The sequence below is a fragment of the Sturnira hondurensis genome, unplaced genomic scaffold, assembly GCF_014824575.4.
Source record: "Sturnira hondurensis isolate 20B ecotype Veracruz unplaced genomic scaffold, ASM1482457v3 Scaffold0003213, whole genome shotgun sequence".
Classification (NCBI taxonomy): domain Eukaryota; kingdom Metazoa; phylum Chordata; class Mammalia; order Chiroptera; family Phyllostomidae; genus Sturnira; species Sturnira hondurensis.
Window position 1 is genome coordinate 1,054,025 of NW_028075844.1, and position 25,022 is coordinate 1,079,046.

At 53.4% G+C, this 25,022-nt stretch overlaps 2 protein-coding genes across 5 annotated transcripts; one reads left to right on the forward strand and one right to left on the reverse strand.

The window, feature by feature from the left end:
* Nucleotides 1-16,541: 16,541 nt before the first annotated feature.
* On the reverse strand, nt 16,542-18,538 carry IER2 (immediate early response 2). The gene has a single exon (XM_037041846.1). The coding sequence runs from the start codon at nt 18,135-18,137 to the stop codon at nt 17,457-17,459; it is 681 nt and encodes a 226-aa protein (XP_036897741.1). The 5' UTR covers nt 18,138-18,538; the 3' UTR covers nt 16,542-17,456.
* Nucleotides 18,539-20,412: 1,874 nt separating this feature from the next.
* STX10 (syntaxin 10) lies at nt 20,413-24,355 on the forward strand. 4 transcript variants are annotated; one of them, XM_037041845.1, is made up of 8 exons: nt 20,413-20,638; nt 20,884-21,053; nt 21,205-21,299; nt 21,380-21,439; nt 22,397-22,504; nt 22,592-22,694; nt 22,790-22,884; nt 23,641-24,355. In XM_037041845.1, the coding sequence occupies exons 1-7, from the start codon at nt 20,484-20,486 to the stop codon at nt 22,876-22,878; spliced, it is 780 nt and encodes a 259-aa protein (XP_036897740.1). In that variant the 5' UTR covers nt 20,413-20,483; the 3' UTR covers nt 22,879-22,884; nt 23,641-24,355. The 4 variants fall into 4 exon arrangements, with proteins under 4 accessions (XP_036897740.1, XP_036897738.1, XP_036897739.1 ...); XM_037041843.1 differs by having other exon boundaries at nt 20,503-20,638; nt 22,592-22,698; XM_037041844.1 differs by lacking the exon at nt 23,641-24,355 and adding an exon at nt 22,971-23,065 and having other exon boundaries at nt 20,503-20,638.
* Nucleotides 24,356-25,022: the final 667 nt, after the last annotated feature.

The window sequence follows — 25,022 nt, forward strand, 5'->3', positions numbered from 1 at the left end:
GAGTGGCCATGCCCCTCTGCATTTCCTGCCACACCCACCTCCTTGCACCCTGCAAGTTATGCAGCTTCAGCCCCACCCCCAGCTGCCCTTGCCCCCACTACCCTGCTCCTCGCCCACCCGCTCCAGCTCTGAAACATGAGAAAGTCCTGGCCCTCTGTGCTCCTAGAAAATGATCTGGGCCCTGGCCAGGTAGTTCAGTGGATTAGAGCATTGTCCCGGTACACCAAAGTTGCAGGTTTGATCCCTGGTCAAGGCGCATACAAGAATCAATCAATGCCCTGGCTGGTGTAGCTCCGTGGATTGAGCGCAGGCCTGCGAACCACACGATCGCAGTTCGAATCCCAGTCAGGGCACATGCCTGAGTTAAAGGCCAGTTCCCAGCAGGGGACTCACAAGAGGCAACCATACATTGATCTTTCTCTCCTTCTCTCCTTCTCTCCTTTCCTTCCTCTCTAAAGATAAGTAAATAAAATCTTTAAAAAAGAATCAACCAATGAATGTATAAATAAGGGGAACAACAAATCGATTTCTCCCTCTCTCTCTCGTTTTCTCTCTCATGTGTGTGTGTGTGTGTGTGTGTGTGTGTGTGTAAAATGATCAAGAAGGGGAGTACAAATCCCCTGTGGATGGCAGTTACTTCCAGAAAGGGCTGAAAAGGCACTGAGTTAATTCTCCAAAACACATAATCACTTTTGTAATTTGGGAACAATTTTTAAAGGTGTCCAGACACCTCCAAATAGCAGTTCCTAAGCCCTAGATCGTCCTGCATGATCAAAGACTACATTATAATAATAAATTAGTTGGACAACTAAATTTGACTGGGAGCCCCCTAAAACCAAGGCTTGAGCCTCCTGGTCCCCAGGAGTGCGCAGGGGTACAGCTGATGGAGCTCAGGTTGCACAGGCAGGGCCAAGTTGCACCAGGCAGGCAGCGCCACCTAGTGGCAAGACTGTGATTAGCCAAACGCATGATTGCTGAAACTTGTCAAGGAACTGGGATGGGGGCGGCGGGGAGAAACGGGGTGGGGCGGGGTCGTGGGGAGGGGAGGTAATGAAAGCAGCCCTTCTTGCCGAAGCAGGGACAGAAGTTGCATCACCCGGGACATCACAAAGGTAAATGTCTGGCCTATCAAAAGACCTTTCTAACGACAACTCTGAACACAGCCCATGATGACTTAGGAGGACTGAGCACCCTGCTGGTGAACCTAACAACCTCTAAATTTCTGCCTCCACCTTTTCTCAAGAACTACCCGGAGGAGAGGCCAGCAGAGGAGCTCTGGAGCTCTGGGAGAGGAGGGGCTGCTAGGAGAAGCAGAAGATAAGGGAGACATTTCCAGATCAGACAAGTAAGGGTCAGAAAGTTTCCATCATTGCCCAAGATCTTGCCACAGGTCATATAGGTGTAAAGGATAAGACCTTGAATCTGCACCCCAGAGGTTTCCCTTGAGTCAGCCCCTTGCCTCCAAGGGGGTGAGAATGTGCCCCTTTTGACGCAACCTAGTAACCTCCTGCCCACTGTGTCCTCCTCCCATGCTGCGGCCCCTTTTCTGGTTCTACTGTCAGCTCAGCCCACTCCCAGGCACCACTTCCTGCCCACCAGGACTGCTCAGAGTGTAAACCTCTAAACCACCAGGTGGGAACAACAGTGTCCAGGTCTTTGAACCTCAGGTGGTCAGAGTTCCAAGTGGTTCAAGGTATTGCACAAATCTCTTCTCTGCCCCTTTTGCTGGTCAAGGCAAGTGAGGTCATGTTTCCTCAGGACTGGAAGGGTAAATGAAAAGTCCCTTGGTGGAAAAAAAATTTTTTGAAGTCCCCTGGTGGAAAGGGATGGACAATTAGAGCTCCTCTCCCCACCTCAGCCCCCAGGACAACTCCACCTTGCCTTGCTTTGAGTCATCAGTGATCCTGAGGGTTTTCACCTGCTGGGCAGAGAACTCTGACATGATCTGATTCCCCCGGAGGCACAGTGGTCTGGTCCAGCCACATCCAACAGCAATTTAAAATGTGTTGAATGTTTAAATATTCTGCTCATCACAATAAGGAGAGTAAAAAGAAACAGGTAAAAAAATCAATTTAAGATTTAAAAATAAGTTTTATTTATTTGTTTTTAGAAAGAGGGGAAGGGAGGAAGAAAAAAGGAGAGAAACATCAATATGTGGTTGCTTCTCATGTGCCCTCAACTGGGGACCTGGCCCACAACCCAGGCATGTGCCCTGACTGGGAATCGAACCAGCGACACTTCAGTTCGCAGTGCTCAAGCCACTGAGCTACACCAGCCAGGGCTAAGATCTTATTTACTTTATTTATTTATTTTTAAAAGACCCCGTTCCTTCCAGTTTCTTTTTTTTAAATATTTTATTTATTTATTTTTTTTAAAGAGAGGGAAAGGGAAGGAGAAAGAGTGGGAGAGAAACATCAATGTGTGGTTGTCTCTCATGTGTCCTCTACTGGGGACCTGGCCTGCAACCCAGGCGTGTGCCCTGACTGGGAATCGAACCGGCAACCCTTTGCTTCACAGGCCCTTGCTCAATCCACTGAGCTACACCAGCCAGGGCCTTATTTATTTACTTTTAGAGAGAGGGGGAGGGAGGCAGAAAGAGAGGGAGAGAAACATGGGTTAGAGATAGCCTCTGTGCCTAGATCAGGGATCAAACTAGCAACCCAGGCATGTGCTCTGACTGGAAATTGAACCAATGACCTTTGACTTTGTGGGACGACACCCAACTGAGCTACATCAATCAGGACTGGGTGAAATTGTTCGAGGTTCTTTTAACAGAGATGAAATTCACATAGAATTAACTGCTTCAGTTGTAATAATCCCACAGCACTTAGAACATTCACAGTGCTGTGCAAGCACCGCCTCTTCTAGTTTCAAAATATTTCTATCTGCCGAGACAAAACCCTGTTCCCATAGTCAGTCACTTCCCATCCTCCCTACCTCACAGCCCTTGGCAACCGACCACCACTCTACTTCTGGTCTCTGTAGATCTGCTTGTTCTGGACATCTCACATAAATGGGATCATACCATGTGTGACCTTCTAGGCTGGCTTCTTTCATTCAGCATGATGTTTTCATGGTTCATCCACGTTGTAACATGTATCAGGACTCCATTCCTCTGTTACAGGTGAATAAGAGTCCACTGAGTAGATGGATCACATTTTGCTCATTCATTCATCTGTTGATGGATATCCGGGTCATTTCTACCTTTTGCCGATTGTGAATGGTGCTGCTATGTCTACACAGGTACACGTTTTTACTTGAACACTTGCTTTCAATTCTTTTGGAGTCTAGACATAGGGGTGGAATTGCTGACTCATATGACAACTCTGTGTTTAGGTTTTCAAGGAAGACAAAAATTACTTTGAGTAATACATTTATCTAATACAACATGGCCAAAATACCATCATTTCAACATGTAACCAATGTGGATGTTACTGTAACCCTTTACATGCTCCTTTTCTCACTGATGTCTTTGACACCCAATGTGTATTTCACTCAGAGTGCATCTCCATTTGGACCAGCCACATTTCAAGCCGTCAGTTGCCACCTGTGGCTCGTGGATGCCACCTGGGCCGCACAGGTCTGGTGTCACACCCCTCACTCTGGCATCATTCTCAGGCTCTGCTGTACCTGGGGATCACCCCCACCACTGCCAGCTGGTGTCCAGGTGCAGGATCCCATTCATCCGGGAGCCTTGGCGCTGAGGTAAGTAGGTGACACCTGCAAGGTAGTGTCCTCCCACCCCTACTCTGCCACCTACAGACACACACATTCTGTCATGAACTGAATGTTTGTGTCCCTCCCCAAAATTAATAGCAGCCACAGAGAGCTCTTTCATCCCTCCCCCCATATGAGGACACAGAAAGATGGTCTCACTAGACACCACACCTTAATGCTTGACTTTCAACCTCCTGTACTATAGAAATAAATGCCTGTTGTTTGTAAGCCACCCAGTGTGGCTGTTACAACAGCCACAAATGGACCAAGACTTGTCCCAACCAGGGGCTTCTAATCAATAAACTTGGCATAAGATAGGCAGAACAGGTGTGTGCAGACTCCTGGGGACTACCTGGCACTGTGTGCGCACACGGAGGAGGTGGGTGCCTCAAGAGTCCCACAGGAGCTCCCTGGCTGCAGAGGCCACTGGGCACACGCGGGGAGCCACCGCTGGCTTCCAGCCGCCTGTGGGTGACCCTGAGTCAGCTGGTGCAGAGCTGGGTCAGGGATGGGGGAAGGGGGCTCAGGTCAACAAGGACCCAGGTGGAGCTTCTGCAGAATCGCTTCTTAGGGAGAACGTTCCCGGTTCCTTGGGGCCACACCAGGCATGCCTCTCATTCATTCATCCCAGTGCCTGGGACCCCACAGTGGAGGTGGAGAAAGCAGCCGTTAAATATAGCTCAGCACCATCTGATGCTGCAGAGCTGTTGGAAGGAAGCCAGCCGCCGCCCCTGACCTGGCCAGCCTCCCTCCAGATTGGGTTCACACACCACACAGCCCCCCTCTCTGCTCCCCGCCTCTCTGCTTTCCTCCCCTTTCCTTGCAGCCTCAGACAGCCTGTTCTGCCAGGCCCAGGCTCAGATGTTTAGGCTTTCTGTAAATGTGAGTTATAAAAAGAACTGTGGAGTGGGCGCAGGGGTGGGGAATGGCCACTGGCTGGCTAAAAGATGCCACCCCCACACTGCCCCTAGCACTGCAAACACACCCCCTCAGAGAGGAGCAGGCGAGCGCTTACAGGCAGACACTGTGACAAGTCGGCATTTGGAATCAGGCATAAGCAGCCAGCCATCTGGGGGAAAGCCAAGTCTGACTTCATAAAGTCCTCTCTCCTTGACTGGAGCTAGGCCCTGGAAATTGCAGATTGTGCTGATGGGCCCAGCTGAGGTAGGTCAAGCCTGCCCCAGGAAGTTACCTCCCTTAGGGAGGACACCAGGGCTGCAGCCCTGGCTTGGCCTTCCCCCCAGCTCTGAATGCGAATGCAGGACAGTCATAGATGAAATAACATCATACACCTGTTCCTGGGCCGTGCCTCCGCCTGCCTCCCGCTTCCATGCTCCCTACTCCTCCACCAGGGTAACTGCCACTCCCACTCAGCCAGCATCCAGGCTCTCAGCTCAGGTGCCCACCTCCTGCCTCAGTTCACCCTCCGGTGCCAGCACTCTCAGCTCCTTCAAGTACGGAGTGAGCCGCTCTGTTCCAGGCCCAGGCCCAGGAGCTGGAGATACACAGTGATGGCATTGTTTGAATCCTCCTGGGCTCACAGTCCGATGGAGAAGGCAGAGAGCACATCAACAATACTACATCACTGCCCTGGCTGGCATAGCTCAGTGGATTGAGCACTGGCCTGCGAACCACACGTTCGCGGTTTGATTCCCAGTCAGGGCACATGCCTGGGTTGCAGGCCAGTTCCCAGCGGGGAATGCACGAGAGGCAACCATACATTGATATTTCTCTCCTTTTCTTCCTCTCTAAATATAAGTAAATAAAATATATTTTTTAATTTTTAAATATTATTTATTTATTTATCTTTAGAGGGGAAGGGAAGGAGAGAAGGAGAGAAATATCAATGTATGGTTGCCTCCCGTGAGTCCCCTGCTGGGAACTGGCCTGCAACCCAGGCATGTGCCCTAACTGGGAATCGGACCGGGATCGTGTAGTTCGCAGGCCTGCACTCAATCCACTGAACTACGCCAGCCAGGGCCAGTAAATAAAATCTTTAAATAAAAAAAAAAACAACAATACTACATCACAAACCAAAAAGAAAAAACACACCAGTGAGGAATGATGACTGGGATGAGGGCTGGAGAGAGGCAGCTCAGAAACAGCTCACAGTCCTGGCTGGTGTGGCTCAGTGGATTGAGTGCTGGACTGCAAACCAAAGGTCGCAGGTTCAACTCCCAGTCACCACACATGCCTGGGCTGCAGGCCAGGTCCCCAGTAGGGGGCACACAAGAGGCAACCACACATTGATGTTTCTCTCCTCTTTCTCCCTCCCTTCCCCTTTCTAAAAATAAATAAATAAAGCCTTAAAATCACACAAACAAACCATAAGTGCTTCTGGCACTGTGCAGGCTATGCCTTCACTTCTAGAATTTTCCCTGGTTCTTCCCACTCTATCTATAGCTCCCTGGGCCCCTGGGAAATTGAAGAGCTCTGTCTTTGAGAGGGAGACAGTAGTCCCTGGCCAGGTAGCACAGTTGGTTACAGCGTCGTTTGGACCCACACACTAGGGTGGCTGCAGGTTTGATCCCCGGCATGTACAAAATCGACCAATGAATGTGTAAATAAGTGGAAGAACACAAACTGGTGATCCTTTCTCTCTCTCAAAATCAATAAATAAAGAATTTTTAAAAAGTAAAAGAGGGAGAAGGTAGGAGACGCCCCCACACTGGCTAAAGGCCTCAGTGCTCACTCGTGTCTGCCAAGCCATTGCTGGGGCCTGCTCCTCTGAACCACACACACACTCTGAACTGCACACTCTTGTCTTGGCCTAAGTGTATTGTAACCTCAATCATTCCACGGCCTATACTTCCTGCCCTAGTGGGGCACCAAGCAAAAATCCCCTCCAAAAAAACCAAAAATCCCATGGAGTAGGGGTGTCAGAGACAGGAGGAGGAAAAGGGAGAATCCTCGTGACAGCCCGCCCCCGGCCCCCACCCCACCCCCAGCCCTGGACCCGGTTTCCCTGTTCAGCTCAGCAGCTCTGAGTCACCATTTCGGCAGCTGCTGGCCCAGAGCCAGGGCTGGGTGGGACGTGAAGGCAGGCGGTGGGTGGAGAGACCTACTTTAGCTTCTGGTTTCTCCTCCCAGCCCACAGGGGCCTTGGGTCTCAGAGCCCACACCCTGGCCCACACCCAGTTAATCCCGGAATCCCCACGCCCTCTGGCTCCCAGAGCCACTGCCTCTGCCCCTGCCCACCCCTGGGAACCAGGAAGGAAGAAAAGGACTGCCTGTCTCTGCCCACTGGGGGATCTGCAGAAGCTACCACCCAGCAAGCTCACCCACCAGGGGCTGAGGAGCCACCAACACTCCCTCTGGGCAGAGGGTATTCTTTGGCCCAGGCTGGTAGTCCTGGTGATTCTGCTGACACCACTGAGCCCTCCCCCAGATGCTAGAACCTGCCAATCACTTCCACCGCCAGGATCCCAGCCAAAGGTGGAAACACACATACTCAGTGTTATTTTGCAGCTAGGCACGTGTAGAGGCAGGACAGTCAAGGCACCTGCCCCCAGACCCCACCCTACCATGCAGCCACATCTGGAGACATTTGGGTTGCTATGGCAACAGGAGGAGGCCCTACTGGTACCTAGTGGGTGGGAGCCAGGGATGCTGTTCAACGTCCTCTGATGCATGGGGAAGCTCCCACCCTGCACAGAGTGATCTGGCCCCCAATAGTGAGACTTGCTGGCATAGGCCTGGCATAGTGCCAGACTCTGGCACTTTTTAGCTGCAAAGACTCTATATGGCAGGCAAGCTACCTCATTGTGCCTCAGTTTCCTCAACATGAAATGAGAACAACAATGCCACAATAAATCTTTGTTGCAAGGAGTCCATGGGTTCATACAAGTGAAGTGCTTAAACCAGGAAGCAAGAACTGTTGTGATTATTGTCATTCTTAAGCCTTTAGGCTCCAAGTCCCACTGATCAGCTAAACTTGGACAAGTTCTGTGGCTGCCTGTCTCGGGGTCGATGCACAGCCCTGGTCTATGCTGGGAACATAAGGGTACCGAGTAAATGCCTGCTGGCTCAGAGGTGCCTGAGCCTGGAAGGAACATTAGGGTTCGTAAGACCGCCTGGTTTCTGGGTACCACAGAAGCAATGGGACTGGATGGGCTCAAGCTGCAATGTGAGCTAGAGGAAGCGGTTTGGGGGAGATTCAGGCTGGCTTGAGTGGGAAGCCTGACTGACCTGAGGGCTAGCCACCAGGAAGATGGCAGGAGTGTCCAGCTGGTATTCCCTGTTTTCTAGAATACACCAGCTAGCTACGAGGAGGAATTCACCAAGCACCAAGAGTGGCAGACAGGCACACTAGGGTAATCCAGGACAATCAGAGGGAACTTCAGCCCGTCAGAGGATGGGGCAGTTCCCAGGAACCCATGGTTGTGTATGTGTGTGTAAGCCCCTGGGCGTAGATTCAGCTGAGAGTGTTGAGGTCAAGACTGCCTGCTTGCCTGTCCAGTCTGACCAGAAACCCAGGTTCATGAGTGGGACACGTGGCCCTAGGCGCAGACCTTGGCTCCAGCCTTTAGGAACAGAGCTGGCTTTAATCCAGTAGACCCACTGGGAGGTTGGGAAACACATATGCATGTCCCTCCCACAGATGTTCACAGAGTCATGAGAAAGAGGGACGAGCCTAGGGGTATGGAAGGAGGCAGGGGAACTGAGGCTATCGGGGCTATAGTGGGAGACACAGAAGTATTGCTGACTGCCAAGTCCCCAAGGTCCTCCCCAGTGGCCTCATCTCCAGCAGGGAGAGAAAAGAACACTGCCCTTGATTGAAAGGAAAGCTTTGGTGGTCCCAGGGCCTGCCCCTTCTCCAAGCCTCAGTTTCTGACCAGCTTCACAGCCACCCCTCTTGGAAGGGAATGCCTTATTCCAATCAATTGGACAATAGTTTGAAAATTCTAGTCTGTGTTTGGAGGCAGCATCTATGGGGATTCAGGGGGTAGCTGGGGGATCCCTGGAACAGTGTGCGGACTTGAGCTCAAAGGGGGGAGGGTCCCAGGAGCCCCATCCCCACCTTATGCTGAGTCTGATTGAGCCACCAGGGCCGGGCAGTGAGTCATTGCAGGCTTGCTTTGTCCTTCCTTGAGGCCAAAATAAGGTTCATTCTAGGAGTGTGGGCCACAACAGAGGAGGGGAGGGGAGGAAGAGGGAGCGTCAGGTGGAGGCTGGTTGGTGGTGGGCTGGCCTGGAGCCCAGGCGCAGGCCCCTCTGGCCTCTAACACTCCCCTGACTGGGAGCGTGGCCTCCCATGGGCCCTCCCTGCCTGCCCTGGAGTCTAAAGGGCAAAGTGCTGAGCTGCTTCCTGTTCCAGACACCAGCCAGGGGGCAGGGCAGCAGCCTTTCCTGTCCAGCCATTTGATTTTGTTTGGTAAATAATGATCACACACACAAACAACTTTGTCCTTATGAAGCTCCTGGGTGGAAAGTGCACAGATTGGCCCCTGGGGGTGTTTACACCTGGGGAAGAAGGAGAAAAGATTGTGAAGTCATCCAACCAGTGGGTCTGAAGATGCCGAAGAGGGGAACTTGGCTGGCAAACCTGATGGGGGCTGAGCCATGGACTCAAGGAGAGAGAGAGAAAAGCCTGTCCATATGTGGCAGAGAGGCCTGGGTTCTCTCTCCGTGTGAACAGGAGATCAGGGGTGTGTGTGTGTGTGTGTGTGTGTGTGTGTATTTGTAAAGTATATTTACACACATGCACACACATATATATATTCCATCAATCTTGACAAAGGTCTTTACTCACCCCTCCTCTTGTGCCCAAATCCTAGAGAAAGAAAAACAATGGACTTTGTTTAATTGGAGGTACATTTTTCCTGTGCCTCAATCCCTTCATCTGTAAAATGGGGCTAGTGAAAGTGCCTGCTTTAATCCTNGGGGGGGGGCGGGTTAACCAAGTGAAGACAGGCTGCAAAACACCTAGCTGTTGGCAGTCAGTGTCAATACTGTCTCTTCTTAGAAAAGGGTGTGTCATCTAGTCTCTTGCTAACCGGAAGCCCCTGGAGGCAAGATGCTCCCAGAGTCTTCTGAGGGTGCTTCTTAGGCTGGCTCGGTCCACAGAAGGGACTTTGCATGAAGCCTCAATTATCACAGCTGCTCATTCCCAACATGTCTTCTCAGGGCTACAAGGAGGAGATAAGCGTTTCCAAGACCAACTCAGCTCCCTCCAGCCCCTGAGGACTGCCCTGTGTCCTGCCAGGCCCTTGGGTGAACTTACCAAACCGAGAAAAATTGAAGGAAACCGAGGCCTAGACCAAGGAGGGAACTCAGGGGGCATGGCCCCCAGATAACTGGGCAGGGCAGCTAGTGCTGGCAGACTGAGCTGTGCCTGCATTTACCTGGGACGCTTGGCTCTCCCAACTGAGCCCCAGAGACCCTAGGATTTCTCAGAGCTCAGCGTGGAGGCTTCCCGTTGAGCCACGCCCTTGCCTCTCCGTCACGGAGGGGAAAAGAGCCTGGCCCTGGGCGGCCAATGAGGAAGGCAAGGTCTGTATCTACCTCACCGTTTCCCAATCATTTGTACAAACAGCATCTGGAACAAAAAAGATGTTGTGCAGTGGCTTGCTTTTCAATACCCTTGCTGCCCCAATCTCCCGTCAGGCCAGGCCTCCGAGCTGCTCCCCAGAGCTGCGCCTCCAGGAAAGAGTTAACAGGAAGCGCCTGGCGTCTTGCAGCCACAGAAAACATTGTTCTCCAGCAGTCCCCTCCCCCTCATCCAGGAAGACCCTCCGGGGACTCCCTTCAAAAGATCCAGGCTGGTGTCTCCGGGCTGCAGGCCAGCCCCCCCGGGGGGGGGGGCGGGAGTGTGAGCACAGGAAAAGGAAACTCTCCTAACAGGAGGGTAGGGGCACAGCTGCCACCGCCGAGGCTCAGGAGGTTTCCGAGGAAGACGGGCTGGGCCCTGTAGTCCCTAGAGGGGCAGCCCATCCCTCACAGTGCCCATCTGGAAGCCAGAGGACTTTCGTCTTGAGCCTTTAGTTACAACTGAAGCTCCTACCTCCTCTCCACTTGATTCCTATTCCCCCCTTTGTACCCCCGCCTCCACAGCCTCTCTTTGTTCGAAAGTTTTACCCTCCACCCCTCCTCCACCTGATTTCAGATCTTCTGGTTAGCAGACTCTGGTGGAAGGGGCCTTGTGCTTTGTGGAGGCAGCCTATATTTGGGGGACACAGGAAGGAGGAGAGCTGTTAGCAATTCCCTGGGAGACTGGGGCGGGGGGGGGGGGCGTGTCGGGGAGGGCAGGGTGGAGGCGAGCAGCTGGCGACCAGATGTGGGCGGAGAGGCTGAGGAGGAAATTGGTGCCAGTCAGGTGGCAGGCAGGGAAGGCAGGAACCTAGAGGGCCCAAGAGCTTGCCTAGGGACAGGAGGGAGGGTGTAGGGAAACCTGGATGCTGAGATGATTTCTTAACTCACAGTTGACAGTGTTCTGGGGTGGGGTGGTTTAATCTGGGGACGGTGGGCCAGAAGCCTGGAAGGCTGCGAGATTTCTTGGGAGAGGGGCTCCCTCCAAAACGGTCAGCCCTCAGGCCTGAATGTGCAGGTGGAGGGCCTTAGCCCCTGGGATCAGCTTCCCTGAACACAAATTTGGGGAGCCTAAACTTTTAACACAAAGTGGGTGGAGTAACAAACACCCTAGGCTGAGCCTTAGGAAACAGACATAAAGTGCCCTCCTAAGAGCAACCCTGGACTCAGGCGAGGTCAGGGATCCCCTGGTCGCAGGCGGGGGTGCTCTGGGTTCTCATAGAAGCCGGTGTACGACACTGGACTCCCCTGAACATGTGGGGGGCTTCAGCATCACACCCCCAGAGCAGCTAGCTTGAGTCTCAAACTCCAACAACCCTCACTTTCCTTCCTCTTTTTCCCGATTCTCTGCCCACCCTCAGCCCTGACGACCGCAACCTGGTCTCCACCTCCTGGCGCGGTGCCTCAGTCCCGCCCCCGAATTCGCAGAGCTGGAGCCCTGCCAAACTCTGAAGGCCTGGACAGAATCCGGAAGGGACCGGTTTGGGGGCGAGGGGCGTGGCCTGGCCTACCCACTACACTGGGAGGTCTCTGCAATAGCTCGGTGCAGCGCGCGCGCGCGCGCGGGGTGAGGGGAGCGGGGCCGGGTGGGGGAAAGCGCGAGTGGCGGGGTAAATTTGCATGTCCCGTCCCATCTGTATTTGACTCCCAGATCGCTCCACCTCCCCATCCTGGCCTGTGACTAACCCGGTGATCCTGCCTGACACTTAAATTTCCTGGCGGAGATCAAGTTCCCACCCCACCCCGCCGGGGTGGCAGCTGGGCCTGGGCCGGCATCCTCCACCCCCACCCCCCATCCCCCGACACCCCTGCCTTGGGCAGGCACTCGCCCAGGCTGCAGGAACCGGGTAAACCGGTCTGGGTGCTGCTTCTGGGGTGGTGCGACCTGCGGCCCCGCCCTTTCCCAGCTCAGCCAAGGCTGAACAGGGACGCGTATTCCTCCCCACCTCCCACGCACAGCGAAGGCGAGGGGGGGCGGGGGGGGAAATCTCAGGATGGGAAATACACAACTAGAGCTGTCCCCTACGTGCTCTCCTGTCGGGCGATCGCCTCTGGGCCTCAGTTTCCAGATCTGTAAAAAATGAACATTAGAAGGACCTCAAAGGAAAGTTGCAAAGGCATCATTCATTCACAAAAACAAACTTGTCTCTGTCCTCTTGGAGGCCACAAGCTAGAAGAAGAGACAAACCCAGAAAGAAATGTAATATTGTAGTTGCGATAAGTACAAATACCACGAAAAAGTAGCTCTCGATCTCAGTGTTAATAAATATAAGGATCTTGGATCAAAATGGGGGGCAGATAGGAAACGCTTTCCTAATGATATGCCTTTAAACTGAGGTGACTTAACAAAGTGAGTAGGGAAGACAAAAGCACTGTAGGAGAGAGCATATACAAGGCCCCTGTGCCTGGGAAGACTGGAAGGAGGAGGAACAAAAAGCAGGTCAGCAGGACTGGAGGGTGATGCAAGATTAGGCCAGAGATGGATTGGGTCCAGATTCAGCAGGACAGTGATAGGGTAGTTGTCCCTCTTTCAGCAGCAGAGTTTTCCTAACTCTGGGACACTGGGCAAAGGAATTCAATGTTATTTAAATAACGTGGATTACATCTCCCAGCCTCTCTTTTTAGCTTTCAGTCCCAGCTAGTTTTCTGACTTAAGGATAGTCTTCCTCCTTTGGCAACAATGTGTCATTAACCTTGCTAATCTTTGTAACTAAGAAAGCTGTCTGGAACCTCACACTGGATACTGTTTCAGCAGGGTCTTGTGACAGTGTTTCGTTTTCATTGTAACTTTTATGAACTGTTACCTTCTAAGTATGCTGGATAATTAACTTACCATTAAGTTTTAAAAATTAGATAAATAATAGTACAGTTGTCACACAGATCTGATAAAAATCCTGACCCTCAATTGTTTAAAGCTGGGGAAATTCTAAGAGCCATAGGAAGCCGTTGATTAAATGATATGATAAATATTCAGCACTTAGCACCTGCTTACCCTCGACAACCTCATTCTCTCGTCTTAGCTTGAGCTGGGCATTCATTCATGAAATCGACATTTGAATGGGGGAGCAGATGCTAAATAAAATATAAATATATCTTTTAAAATGCTGAGCAGTGCTCTAAGAAAGGCTGACCACAGTGGCAGAGTGGGGTGCTAATTCAGACCAGGTAGGCAAAGAAGGCTTCCCCAAGCCTTCATTTGACATTTCAGCAGAAACCTAAAGAAAGTGAGAATGGACATTTGGGCGTCTGGGAGAGGGGCATTGCAGGTAGAAGGAAGAGCAAGTGAAAAGGCCCTGGGGCTAGAACATGCTTGGCCTGTTCTGCAAGCAGAAAGGAGGCCAGTGTGGAAGAAGCAGAGAAGAGCTGGGAGAACGAAATGATCCAGTTTGTTTTATAAGATCAGTAGAGCAGCTGTGTAACATAAACTGTGGGGATCCCGGGAAGGGAGGAAGCCCCTTCCCTAATCTAGGTGAGAGGTGATAGAGCCATGAGGATGGGGTAAGTCTTGGAGTGGAAGGATAGGTCAAGCTGATAGCCCCTGAGACTGGATGGAGTGTGAGGGAAGGAGAAAAAGGGATTTGAGGATCCTCAATTGGAAGGCTGGCAGGAAACAGCAAGGATTCTTTTTGACTCCCCTTCTGTTTAGAATACCTTAGACGCTAATAAGGCCACTGGGATGGGAGTCAGCACAGAGGTGGCATTTTAGAGCCCTCAGACTGAATGAGGCTGCCCAGGGGCAAATGTAGTCAGAGATCCAAGGCCTGATGCAGGAATCACTGTGAAGGTAGGAGAGCGTGAGTGTAGGCCCTGGGTGAGGAAAAAAAAAAAATCAACCCTGCCAAGTCACTAGAATATGATCAAACCCTGGAACTGGGAGGAAAGGCAGAAACCTGTGTTCACATTGAGCTAATGGAGAAGGTGGTAACTATTTTTCAAACTCTGGCCTTAACACAGCATCTGCATACAGTTTTCCGTACACAGTGGTACCTTGGTCCTCCTCTTAATTCTTTTGAGGAGTGGCAGGCAGGTGGCGACTGATGAGATTGATGAAGCACTTTGTCTTTCTTTCAGGGTGGCCTTGTACACAAGCTCGAGCAAGTGTGGCAAGTGTGTGAGCAAGTGCTGAGTGCTGAAACGTTTTTTCTCGTCAAAATGCAGTGAGTACCAGGTTTGTCGAGTTCTGAAGCCGACCAGTACTGAGGCGCCACTGTGTATGTACTTTTAGTGCTGTATGTGTTTTGAAATGGCCAGCACTTGTCATCCTGACCTCTAACAATAAAAAATAACAGTGTGCCAGGTACTTTACATGTATTATCTTGCTTAATATTCCCAATGAACCTAAGAGGTTGGGACTATTACTTTCCAAAATGTATAGCCAGGGAAATGGAGGCTCAGAGAGGTGAAGTAACTAACTCAAAGTGGCACGGGGTAAGTAGACTGGCTGTCTGGCTCAGAAGTCTGTGCTTCTTACCTCACAACTTATGCAGCTGGACTTCATCCCCAGCATCATGGTTCCAGGTTATCCCTGTTGCCTGAGTGTGTAGATCTGTCAGGCTCAGGCCTTGTGCCTTTGGGATGGGGAGCCATGGTTAGTTCACATTCTACCAGACCAGTCCAGTTGGATGGGCATGTAGCTTGTTTCAAATCTGCCAATTTCAGACAACACTGCGGTGAACACCCTTTTGGAATCTCCTGCTGGTTCCCTGGAAAACCGGCTGGTCACAAGATATGTGACACTTGGTAGTTTCCACACAGACATTGTCCAATCAATTACTTCCCAAAGGGCCTGCCCCAATAACCAAGGGCCATGGGAAGGACTGAAAACTCCAAGCCCCATCAACATCGGTTATTGTGACGTTTTCAAGGTTGCCTATTCTGCTGGGTAAAATGAGGTCTCCAGAAGTATGTCTTAAGGGAATGTGTGTGTGTGAGGTGCCGGTGCGTCTCCCACCTGTCTTCTCCAGCCCTTCCCCTGTGGCCGGCACCGGAAACGCCCGAGCGGCCGGGGCGGGAGGCGGCCAAGCCGCTTCCCGCGGAAGGAAGGGCCCGGCGGTTCCTGCAACAGGATGCACAGTGAGGCCCCTTCCCCAGCAGCCGGGGACTTCCTGGGGCCGGGCCAGGTTCTCAGGGGAGTTGCTCCTGAGGGGACACATGGAGCTACCGTTAGGGGTGTGGGGCCCCAGTCCACCTACGTCCGGCCGGGACGTTCTGAATCAGGCCTTCAAGTGGGTGGCGCTAAGTCTCCCACCTCTCTGGGGAAGGGATCAGGCAGCCATTCTAGCTAGCTGGGCCAGATTCCCCAGGGGGTGAGGGTGCAGGATGCCGAGAGAGGCAGGAAGGGGTCTTGGGGCGGTGGAAGGGGTGGGAGGGAGCCTGGGGGCACCCTGGGGGCGGGTCTGCTCCTTCACAGCACCCTCCCTCCCCTTCCCGCCTCAGGGTCCAAGCGCCTGCGGTCCGGGGAAGCCCGCAGCGGAGAGCTAGTCATCTGGAGGTGGGGCGAGTGCTCTCCCACGCCTCCCTCCACCCTCTCTCTCCCCACACCTGCGGCTCCTTTGTCCTCCCCACAGATCATCTCCGGGCCAGTACTGGGTGAATTATGAGGACTTTCACCCCTGGGGTGGCTAACCTGGAGCTGGGGTGCGTCCAAAGCAAACAGCAAGGGTTCCCGGAGCATTTCTAAATCTACAGCCTCCTCATGGGGAAGCTGTTTAAAGGCAGACTTCACAGTTGAGGAAGCTGAGGCTGGGAGTTTGCCTCCAGGACGGGGCCACACAACGTGACAGCCAGAGATGGGAACGTGGCCTGAAGAGAGCTTCAAACCTCACCTACTTAAGCTTCTCAAGCAGCCCCCACCCCAGCCTGTGGGACCCCCGCCAGAGCTGATTCAGTCGGTCAAGGGCCAGCCGGTCAAGCGCCAGCCAGAGTGCGGGCAGTGAGGGGCGGGTTCAGGAATCTGCCAAGGTTCAAGTCTCCAAAGGGAGCGCGGTTCCCCTACTACACGTGGGGCGCTGTCCCCAGCGGTGTACCCCCAATGTCTGAACTCTGAGAGCCCGCTTACCCCGACTTGTAGGGGAATTTCTAAGGAGCCCTCAAACGCGCGGCCTTGGGATCGGAGCTCCAGGGCGCCAGGCGCGGGTGTTCGGGCAGAGAAAGGGGTTCCATTCCAGCCCGTCCCGCCCGCGTGGGACCCTTTTAGGATGCTTTCTGAGACCCCAGCTAACAAGCTGCTCCAGCTCTTGACCTCTTAACCCTGCCCCTCCACCCCCAGAGAAGAAAGCTAGACGGCCGTCTTTTTAATTTAAACGGTCTTTATTTTCGTATCCGGCGTCTTTAGCAAAAGGCCATATAAAACTGAATTAAACAGAACCCACCAGAGTACAGACTTTCAGAACGCCCTGGTTAAAATCTCCCCCACCCCAAACTGGCCCCGTCTCACCAGCAACTGGTCCTAACTCATCCTTACAGAGCTCTGAATAGTTCTTCCCCCATTTTTGTGATTCAGACCAAAATCTTCTAGGTTGTGTCCATGTCCGAGGGACTGTGAACACACCCCCACTTCGAACGCACCAAATGAAAAAAAAAACTTTAACGTTGAATTAGATTAGCTTCCCCCTCACCCGAAGGCCCAGGGAAGCAGGGTGAAGCACGCCGGGGCTAAGTGACTCAGGCAGCCCTCCTCCCAGGCCCCACACCCACGCAAGGCAACAGGAAGCTCCCCACATCTGCCCCATGACGCAACGATGACCGCTTGCATAAGTATGTCACTGGAGGGGGAAGAACAGTGGATGGAATGCTCCGAGTTGGGAATGGGAACACCAACTGCTGAAAAACCTTGTAAGGGCAAGGTATAGCCCTCAACAAGAAATAAAAGTCCGACCCTGAGGAATTTCAGGAACCAAGCTTCCTTCTCCCAGTCCCAGAAGGAGACGGAAAGGCCACGTCCCCGTTGGTTAAGAGCACCTGTGGGCGCGGCAGGTCTCGGAGGAAGGCGCCCCTGCCCTTGGCTCAGGCTCCTTGGCGCCGCAGCTGCACATGGGTGGCGACGGCTTCCCGGGGGAATAGTCCCTTCTCCCGGCCTCTCAGCAGACCCGGCTGCGGCTTCTCTCCGTTTCCGCGGGCGCTCCCGCAGATCTGGCCTGGTCTCGAGTCTATGCACTCGGGCCAACGGTTTGGCCCGTACTCTGGGCTCCCGCAGAGCCGCTCGGGGTCATTCAGAAAGCCACCACGGCCCGCACAAGCACATTCAGCATGCTGTCCGCTGGGCGGCACACCGGCTTTGCCTCACAAGCGGGCGGAGGTGGCACCGTCGGGGGAACGGCGGGGTTGCAGTTCAGGAGGCCGGAGAAGCGCCTCTGTAGGACGCGCGCTAGGTTGGGGAAGGCGCCCTCCGCTTGTGCAGGAACAGGGTGCAGACGATTGGGGACCTCCGAAGACTCTCCTTCCTCCGCATCCTCCTCTTCCAGTCGGGCTTTCTTGCTCGGAACCAGTCCGGCGTCCCCGCTGTTGGTCAGGCTGCTGCTTCGGCGCTTGCGGTTGATTTTGGCGGGGCGCGGGGCACAGAGAGCAGGGGACTCCTCGGCTCTCGAAGCCTCTTGCGTATCCATGGGCTCCGGGCACAGCTGCTCACCGTCGGGGAACGCATCCTCCATTCTGGTTTGAGCTTCCCGAGGTGGGTGTAGGCGAGGGTCAAGAGAACACGTGGGCTGCGAGGGCACCTCGGGCTCCTCATGGGCTCCCACCTTGGCGGAGAGGTAGACTTCCCGGGCGCTACGCATGATCAGCGACAACTGCAGACTCCGGTGCAGCCGCAGCCCTCCGCGCTGCATGCGTGAATGATACATCTTCCACACCGACAGGGTCATGATGCGTTGCGCCTCCTTCTGCACCTCCATAGCGGCTCGACGGCGGCGGAGACCCCTCTGCTTAGCAGGTGCACTCTGGAGAACGCACTTGCTCACGTTCTTCCCCACAAGCCAAATAGAGCCGTAACGTACCTAAGACACTCTGCCCCGGCGCCCGCCACCGGGGCCCATTTGTACCCGAAGTAACGTCACGAACACGCCCCGCCCAATCAGAGCGCTGCTTCGGGCTTTCCACCGCGCCCGGGCCAGACACGCCTTAAAGCGACAGGGAGGAATTTATCGAAAGGACAAAAGGGCCGCGAGCCCGGACGAGGAGGAGCGTTCCCCGGTGGACTCTGAGTTCTTAAGGTGGTCTCTTTCTCAGGTCCTCCCCGTCCCCGCACTGCAATATGCCGGCGCATGGGACCAGGGCCAAGGGTGAAGTTCAGCGCCCACCCACATGCTAGAGTTTGCAGGCCCCAGCAGGTCGTAAGCGGCTAGTTTTCCTTTGCTCCAATAACACTTATGCTAACACTTATTAAGCGGTTACTATGTGCCAAACGATGTTAACGGCTTTCCTTTCATAAATATCTCATTGATTCTTTACCTCCACTCCGCGGAGGATACTGTTGTTATAACAAGAGTTCTTCACGTGGGGAAACCGAAACAAACGGATTAGTCCGATATTTGCTGAACAAGTAGGCCGACTGAGGTGAAAGAAGGCCACTGGGGAGTCCAGCTCTACAGTGTCTAGCGTATGTCAACCATCCTCACTCCCCTTGTCTGTAGGCGGTAAGGAAGCGGGCAAGCTGTCTAGTTCCAGGGCAAAGCTGCTCGCTCTACGGGCGGCGGAAGTTTGCAGAAAGGAGCGCAGCCCGGGCTGCCATCTCTGAGCACCACACTAAACAACCTCTGTTTTCTTCGGCACAAGCTCCACGGATGCGCTTGGCGTTCTCAGGATGGAGGGCCTGGCCGCACGACATCCGGGTGAACTCTCGGCTTCCGCCCCCTAAACGAAGCAGTCGTGCTCCAGCTCTGCACCCTGGGAGGTGCAGTTGGGATTAGGAGTTGAAAACTGAGCAATACAGAGATAGAGCAGACAGAAAACATCGGCCCCATCTTCCGCCACGCACTATCTCTCCAAGAAAACCTATTTTCAGTTCCTCCCCCACCAAAAGCTGCAAAATTGCTTGAATGCCTCCATTCATTTGTGGCGCGGGCCCTTTAAAGGAAGGCCCCACCCACTAAACTGGTGAGCAGAGCCTTCCCGCCACTGGGTCGGCGCTACAAGCAGAACTAATTTTGGAAGTACTGACGTACGGAAGGCGCCGGAGCCACTTCCGGATGCCCATATAAGGACAGAGGCCGGGCTCTCCATACAGGGTAATAGCCAGCTTCTTCCGGGCGTGCGTGCGTGGGTAGGGTCTTGGCTTCCAGACACGCCCCCTTCCTTTCCCCTTTCCGGGCAACTATTGCGGGCAGGAGCCCCCGGCTTCCGGACTCGCGTTTTGCGGGCGGGCGAGGAAGGTTTCGCTTCCCTCCCGGGAAGCCAGGAAGGCGTGACGCCCCTCAGGGAATGCCCCCTGTGGGCGAGTAGGAGTGATCTCAGGGCTCCCACTGACACCATATCTCAGGAACCCTACACAGTGACCTTGCCGGCACTAGGGGCGACTCGGTGAGGACCCCTTAATCCGTGCTCCAGTTACATGTCTGTGCATGACCTCTCTAGGTATTACTGTTCCCCTAAACTTGTCACCCTTGGAGGATGCCCAGGCCCCGCCTCCCGCACGTGGGGACTCTACAATTATTCCCCCTAAAAGACCCAGAACATCTCCGGGGCGCCTACTAACGGCCATCCTGCCCCAGGGTGACCTCGATGTGCCCCTTCTCCGTAGGAAAAGAGGAGAGTTCAACAAAACTACACACAGAATGCCCGCGCCTCACCCCACCCACGGGAAGGTGGGACAACCACCAACCTTTCCTCCAACCTTTCCCAAACCTGCAACTCCCGAACCTGAGCTCCCAGGTGGATCTCCCAAGATAGGTACGATCTCCCAAGATAGGATCCGGGTGCAGGCCCAGGGAGTTCGTTAAGAGGATCTACGAATCGAACGAGCCCCTTCCCCAAACACAATCTAGTCTAATTTTCAGGGAAATTATTCACAATGCCCAGAAAGGAACTGAGGTTGCTCCTCAATTCGAGGGTCTGGGTCTCGAACCCACAGATTCCGAGTTGCAACTCGAACCCGAGCAGACAGAAATAGCGCAAACCTGTGGGCGGCGGGATACGTTCTCAGAAAGCAGTCTTTGCCCACAACCAAGATGGCCGCGGAGGGGCGGGAAGTCCCTCACTTCCGGCCTCCGAGGTCTCTCTCTCTCCGGGCGGTCCTGCTCTCGATGGTGATACGGGTCACGTGGCGGGGAGGGGGTGGTGGCCTGTTCTCCACAGCTGGGAGGAAACCTACTAGCAAGGCGGAGAGGGGAGGGGGGCTTAGCCGCCGACGGGGGGGCGGTGACATGTCTCTCGAAGACCCATTTTTTGTAGTCCGAGGGTGAGTGACAGTGATGGGGGAGGGCAGAGGGTGCTCGGGCCCCTGCCAGCCGGTACCCGGATGCGGGCCGCAGCGTGCCAAGCGGTCCGGGGGTGCGCGGGCGGGATCGCCCGGTGGCCGAGTGAGAGAGGTATGCAGGGGGGTGTGGAGGTCCTCTGAGCCGCACCCTCCCCTCATTTGGGGGCGCAGCAAAGGGCAGGAGGCCCGCCTGCTCCCAGCCGCGCCCGCTGTGCCCCTGCCTGCAGCGAGGTGCAAAAGGCGGTGAACACAGCCCGCGGGCTGTACCAGCGCTGGTGCGAGCTCCTGCAAGAGGGCGCCGCGGTCGGACGCGAGGAGCTGGACTGGACGACCAATGAGCTGCGGAATGGCCTGCGCAGCATCGAGTGGGACCTCGAGGACCTGGAGGAGACCATCGATATCCTGGGGGGTGGGGATATTGGAGGCACCTTGGGAGAGTCCATTTGCCGGGAAGCTGGGAGGCTGGATACCAGGGAGGCGTTGAGACCTTTGAGGAAGAGGAGGGGGTTGTATCTGACTCTATCCTTGACTCTTGACTTGCGGCCTACGCATAGTGGAAGCCAACCCAGGCAAATTCAAGCTCCCAACTGGGGACCTGCAGGAGAGAAAGGTGTTCGTAGAGCGGATGCGGGAGGCAGTCCAGGTGAGACGAGGTTTCAATGGGGTGAGTGAGGGTGGGGTCCTGGGGGTGCCTTTACTCTCTGATGCTGTCCTCACCCCCAGGAAATGAAGGACCATGTGGTCAGTCCAGCGGCGGAAGCCTTCATGGAGAGAAATAGAGAGGTAAAGCATCCTGACCCAGCATCCTCACGGGATCTTTGGGGTAGCCTTCTCCGTGTGTGCCTGCTTCTAGGGAAAGTGTATGCCTGCCCCTTATGTGCAACGCCAATCCTTTCTGTGTGCAGTTCTCTGGGTGCTCTACCTGCCTGCTTTCTGTGTGTTTATACCTGAGCCCTCACTGATTGTATACACCCTTCTGCCTTCTCCCCGACCCGAAGTCTATACCGGTTTCTCAGGGTGGGTGGGTTGTGTCTGTGTATCTATCCCATTTCTTTGTGCTGTGTGTTACTGTTTCCAGCATATATGCCTACGTTTTTGCTCTCTGTATGCACTTGACCCATCTGAGTATGTGAACTTGGCTTCTGAGTGTATCCTCTCTGCCTTGGGCATACACACCCTTTCCCTCTGTGGTTGTGCTTGCATTGTGTGTGCCTGTTCATGATTTTTGTTTTCATGCTCTCTACTGCCTGTTTATGTACATTTCCTCTTTGTGTTGTGTGCCCATTTTTGCATGTTGTGAAACCACCAGCCTCTTCCCATCCCATCATAAACCCACATGGGTTCTGAGATGGTAGGGGAACTGAGGCCCATACCAGCTTGGAGTCCTTAGCAGTGCCCACAAGTGTGCTGCCTTGGGCATTAGAGTACAAATTCTTACAGACATCTGTTTATGTGGTAATAAGTGTTCTTCATGGATTAATTCATTTCCTCATTCCAACATAAGGAAGCAGAGTTTATAGTTCTCCCCATTTTACAGGTAAGAAACTGATGCACAGGGAGGTCAAGTGTTATGGCCAGTCACCTTGGGGTCAGTCACCTTGCTAATAGCTGGGCCTCGGGAACTCAGGTCATCCCACTTCAGAGACTGCCTTACTGACTAACTACTGTCTAAATTTGCCTATATCTGGCTCTATGGTGAGTGGGCATCTGTGCCTGACCTTGTGATCTGTGCCCTTCCAGATGCTGACAGGTAAACCAGCCACCCAGAAGTCATCCAGTGACTTGCTAGATGCCAGCATGGTTTCAGCCTCCTCTCGCTACATTGAGGAGCAGCAGGCCACGCAGCAGGTTTGTGTGGGTAGTTGGGCTGTGGGCTGGAAGAGCCTGTGGACAGACAACTCAGGGCTTCCTGATGACAGCAGTTCCAATCTGCAGCTGATCATGGACCAACAGGACCAACAGCTGGAAATGGTGTCTGGGAGCATCCAGGTTCTGAAGCACATGTCTAGCCGCGTTGGAGAGGAGCTGGATGAGCAGGGCATGTGAGGCCAGGACCCCCAGGGTGGGTGGGGAGCCTGAGGTTGGCTGCACTGGGGGATCCTTCAAGGGCTAAAATCATCTTGGTCTGGGCAGCATGCTGGACGCCTTTGCTCATGAAATGGACCACACCCAGTCACGGATGGATGGGGTCCTCAGGAAGATGGCCAAAGTATCCCACATGACAAGTGGTGAGTCCCCTGGGGAAAGCAGTTAGGGGGGTGGGGGACATGGGGTGCTGCTGCGCCCCCGTGACTTCTGACCCTTTCACCCCCAGACCGCCGACAGTGGTGTGCAATTGTGGTGCTGTTGGGAGTGCTTCTCCTGGTTCTCATCCTGCTCTTCTCTCTCTGACCCTGGGCCTCTCCGGGGCCACTGATCCCTCAGGCTGGGGAAGCTGGTAGGGCCCTGCCCCCTGGAAGAAGGGGGTTGTCCCTGAGGAGCTGTCCCAAGGCTCTCACCCAGAGCCAGTGGGACCCTTGGGAACCTGGGTCCAAGCCTCTGCCACTGGTTCTCTTCCAAGTGCGCTTAAGGGTTGGTGGAGGTAGGAGGACCTCAGGACACCTTGCCCCATTTCTATTTTCAGTGCCCCAAAGCCATTTATTTGCCCCTGTGCCTTCTATGTGTGCCAACTTGGAAATAAAATCCCAGGTTTTTTATACATATTTATATTATTTGGCATGTTGACTCGGAACTTGCGGCTGCCTCTTGAAAGGGAACTCTTAATTCTAAGCCTGTTTGCACACACTGTGTCCCAGGTGTGTGTGTGTGCGCACTTGTGTGCATGTTAGGGATTTCAGTGGTCAGTATTGGGTGCAGAAAAGACTATTTTGGTTTATTTCTTGATTTTCATGATGGGTAATTTACCACTGGAAATTTCAAACCATGAATCTTTCTTGAGCTTTTGGAGTTCAACCGGAACATCTTTTGCCTGTTTTGTGTCCAAGGTAGGCAAATGCCTTAGCCATGGAGCTGAGTGGCCATGCAGAGGTAATGCTGGGCTCCACTGCACACCTGGTTTCTTGTTCTCTGGGTGATGGATGTGCCTTCTAACAAGGCAGCTTTTGTAAATTTAAGGGCTTTGCCATAGAACCTTCCTGAGTACAAAACACTTCCTGGAAGCCGGGTAAACTTGTAAGTACTGTGACCCTTAGCTTGTCATTAGTTTGCACCCCTCACCTTCAGTGATCAGACCTGGGAACCTGCATCTCACTCACTCACATACGTGTTATAAAGTGCTGTATTACAAGGTTGTTACTCCATCATGCCGATTTGTTAAAACCTTTTAAAAAAGAACCCAAAATGTACAGAATCCTTTTTTTTTTTTTTTTTTGCTATTGTGTGGGTTCTCTTGATCCATTCTCTACTTAGAAATATTTGTTTTTCTGGGCCTAAAAGTTGTGCCCTGAGAGTCAGGTTGGACAGAGCCACCTATGGATTTTGGTTGGTATTGCCCTCAAAGCCCCTTTATGGCAACTGAAGCTGGACTTCGGGACTCCAAGGAGGCTGGTCTTACTGAAACATTCAAGTCACCCTGTGAGGTGGAATACAGTTACCTTTGAATAACATAGGTATGAACTGTGCAGGGCCATTTATACACCAATTTTTAAAACGAATACTGAAAATGTATTCTTTTCTTCTTTTCTGTAGCCTATTGTAAGAATACAGTATATGATACATATACAAAATATGTGATCCTTCACTATGGTATCAGGCTTCTGGCCAACAGTAGACTGTTTTGGGAGAGTCAAGTTACACAGTTTTTGACTGCACGGGTAACCTGGGTTGTTCAAGGGTCAACCTCAATTCTGTTACCTAGTCATTTTCATGTACACCTGAAGCTCCCTTGTTATCAGGAGGCCAAAGGACTTGGCCTGAGCAGAGATGTAGCTTCCCTGTCCACCTCCCAGCACAGATCTTTTGTTCACTTGATGGGATCCCTCAGATAAATACCCTTCCCAGCTGCTTGAAACAGCTGAGTTGATGGATGGGACCCTAAGGCACCTCAGTCTTTATCATGCTCCATCAAACCTTTTGTCCTTTCATATCCTCAGGACCCTACCCCTAGATTTGCCATCTCAACTTTGGCTGTTTAAAAGCTGTGTTGGCTTGGGATGGTGAGGGGTGTGTTCCTGAGGTGGAGGTTTGTCAGACTGCAGGGCAGCCAGTGAGTGGGTCATGCAGCCCATTCAGTGGAGCTGCTGCCCTTCTAGCTTTGGCGCAGCTTCCAGGGGATGCTCACATGGGATTTGGGGGGTCAGGCGTGCAGGAGCAGCCTGGGGGGTAGTGACTGTAGATTGGGCAGCCTTAAGGATGTTGTAAGAACCTG

What these genes read in the sequence shown, in the direction of transcription:
- STX10 (XM_037041845.1), top strand. Translation starts at nt 20,484, where the DNA reads ATGGTGATACGGGTCACGTGGCGGGGAGGGGGTGGTGGCCTGTTCTCC. An exon ending in CCATTTTTTGTAGTCCGAGG is followed by an intron (nt 20,639 to 20,883) that starts GTGAGTGACAGT and finishes CCCTGCCTGCAG; the next exon opens with CGAGGTGCAAAAGGCGGTGA. An exon ending in TCATGGAGAGAAATAGAGAG is followed by an intron (nt 21,440 to 22,396) that starts GTAAAGCATCCT and finishes GTGCCCTTCCAG; the next exon opens with ATGCTGACAGGTAAACCAGC.
- IER2 (XM_037041846.1), bottom strand. Translation starts at nt 18,137, where the DNA reads ATGGAGGTGCAGAAGGAGGCGCAACGCATCATGACCCTGTCGGTGTGG.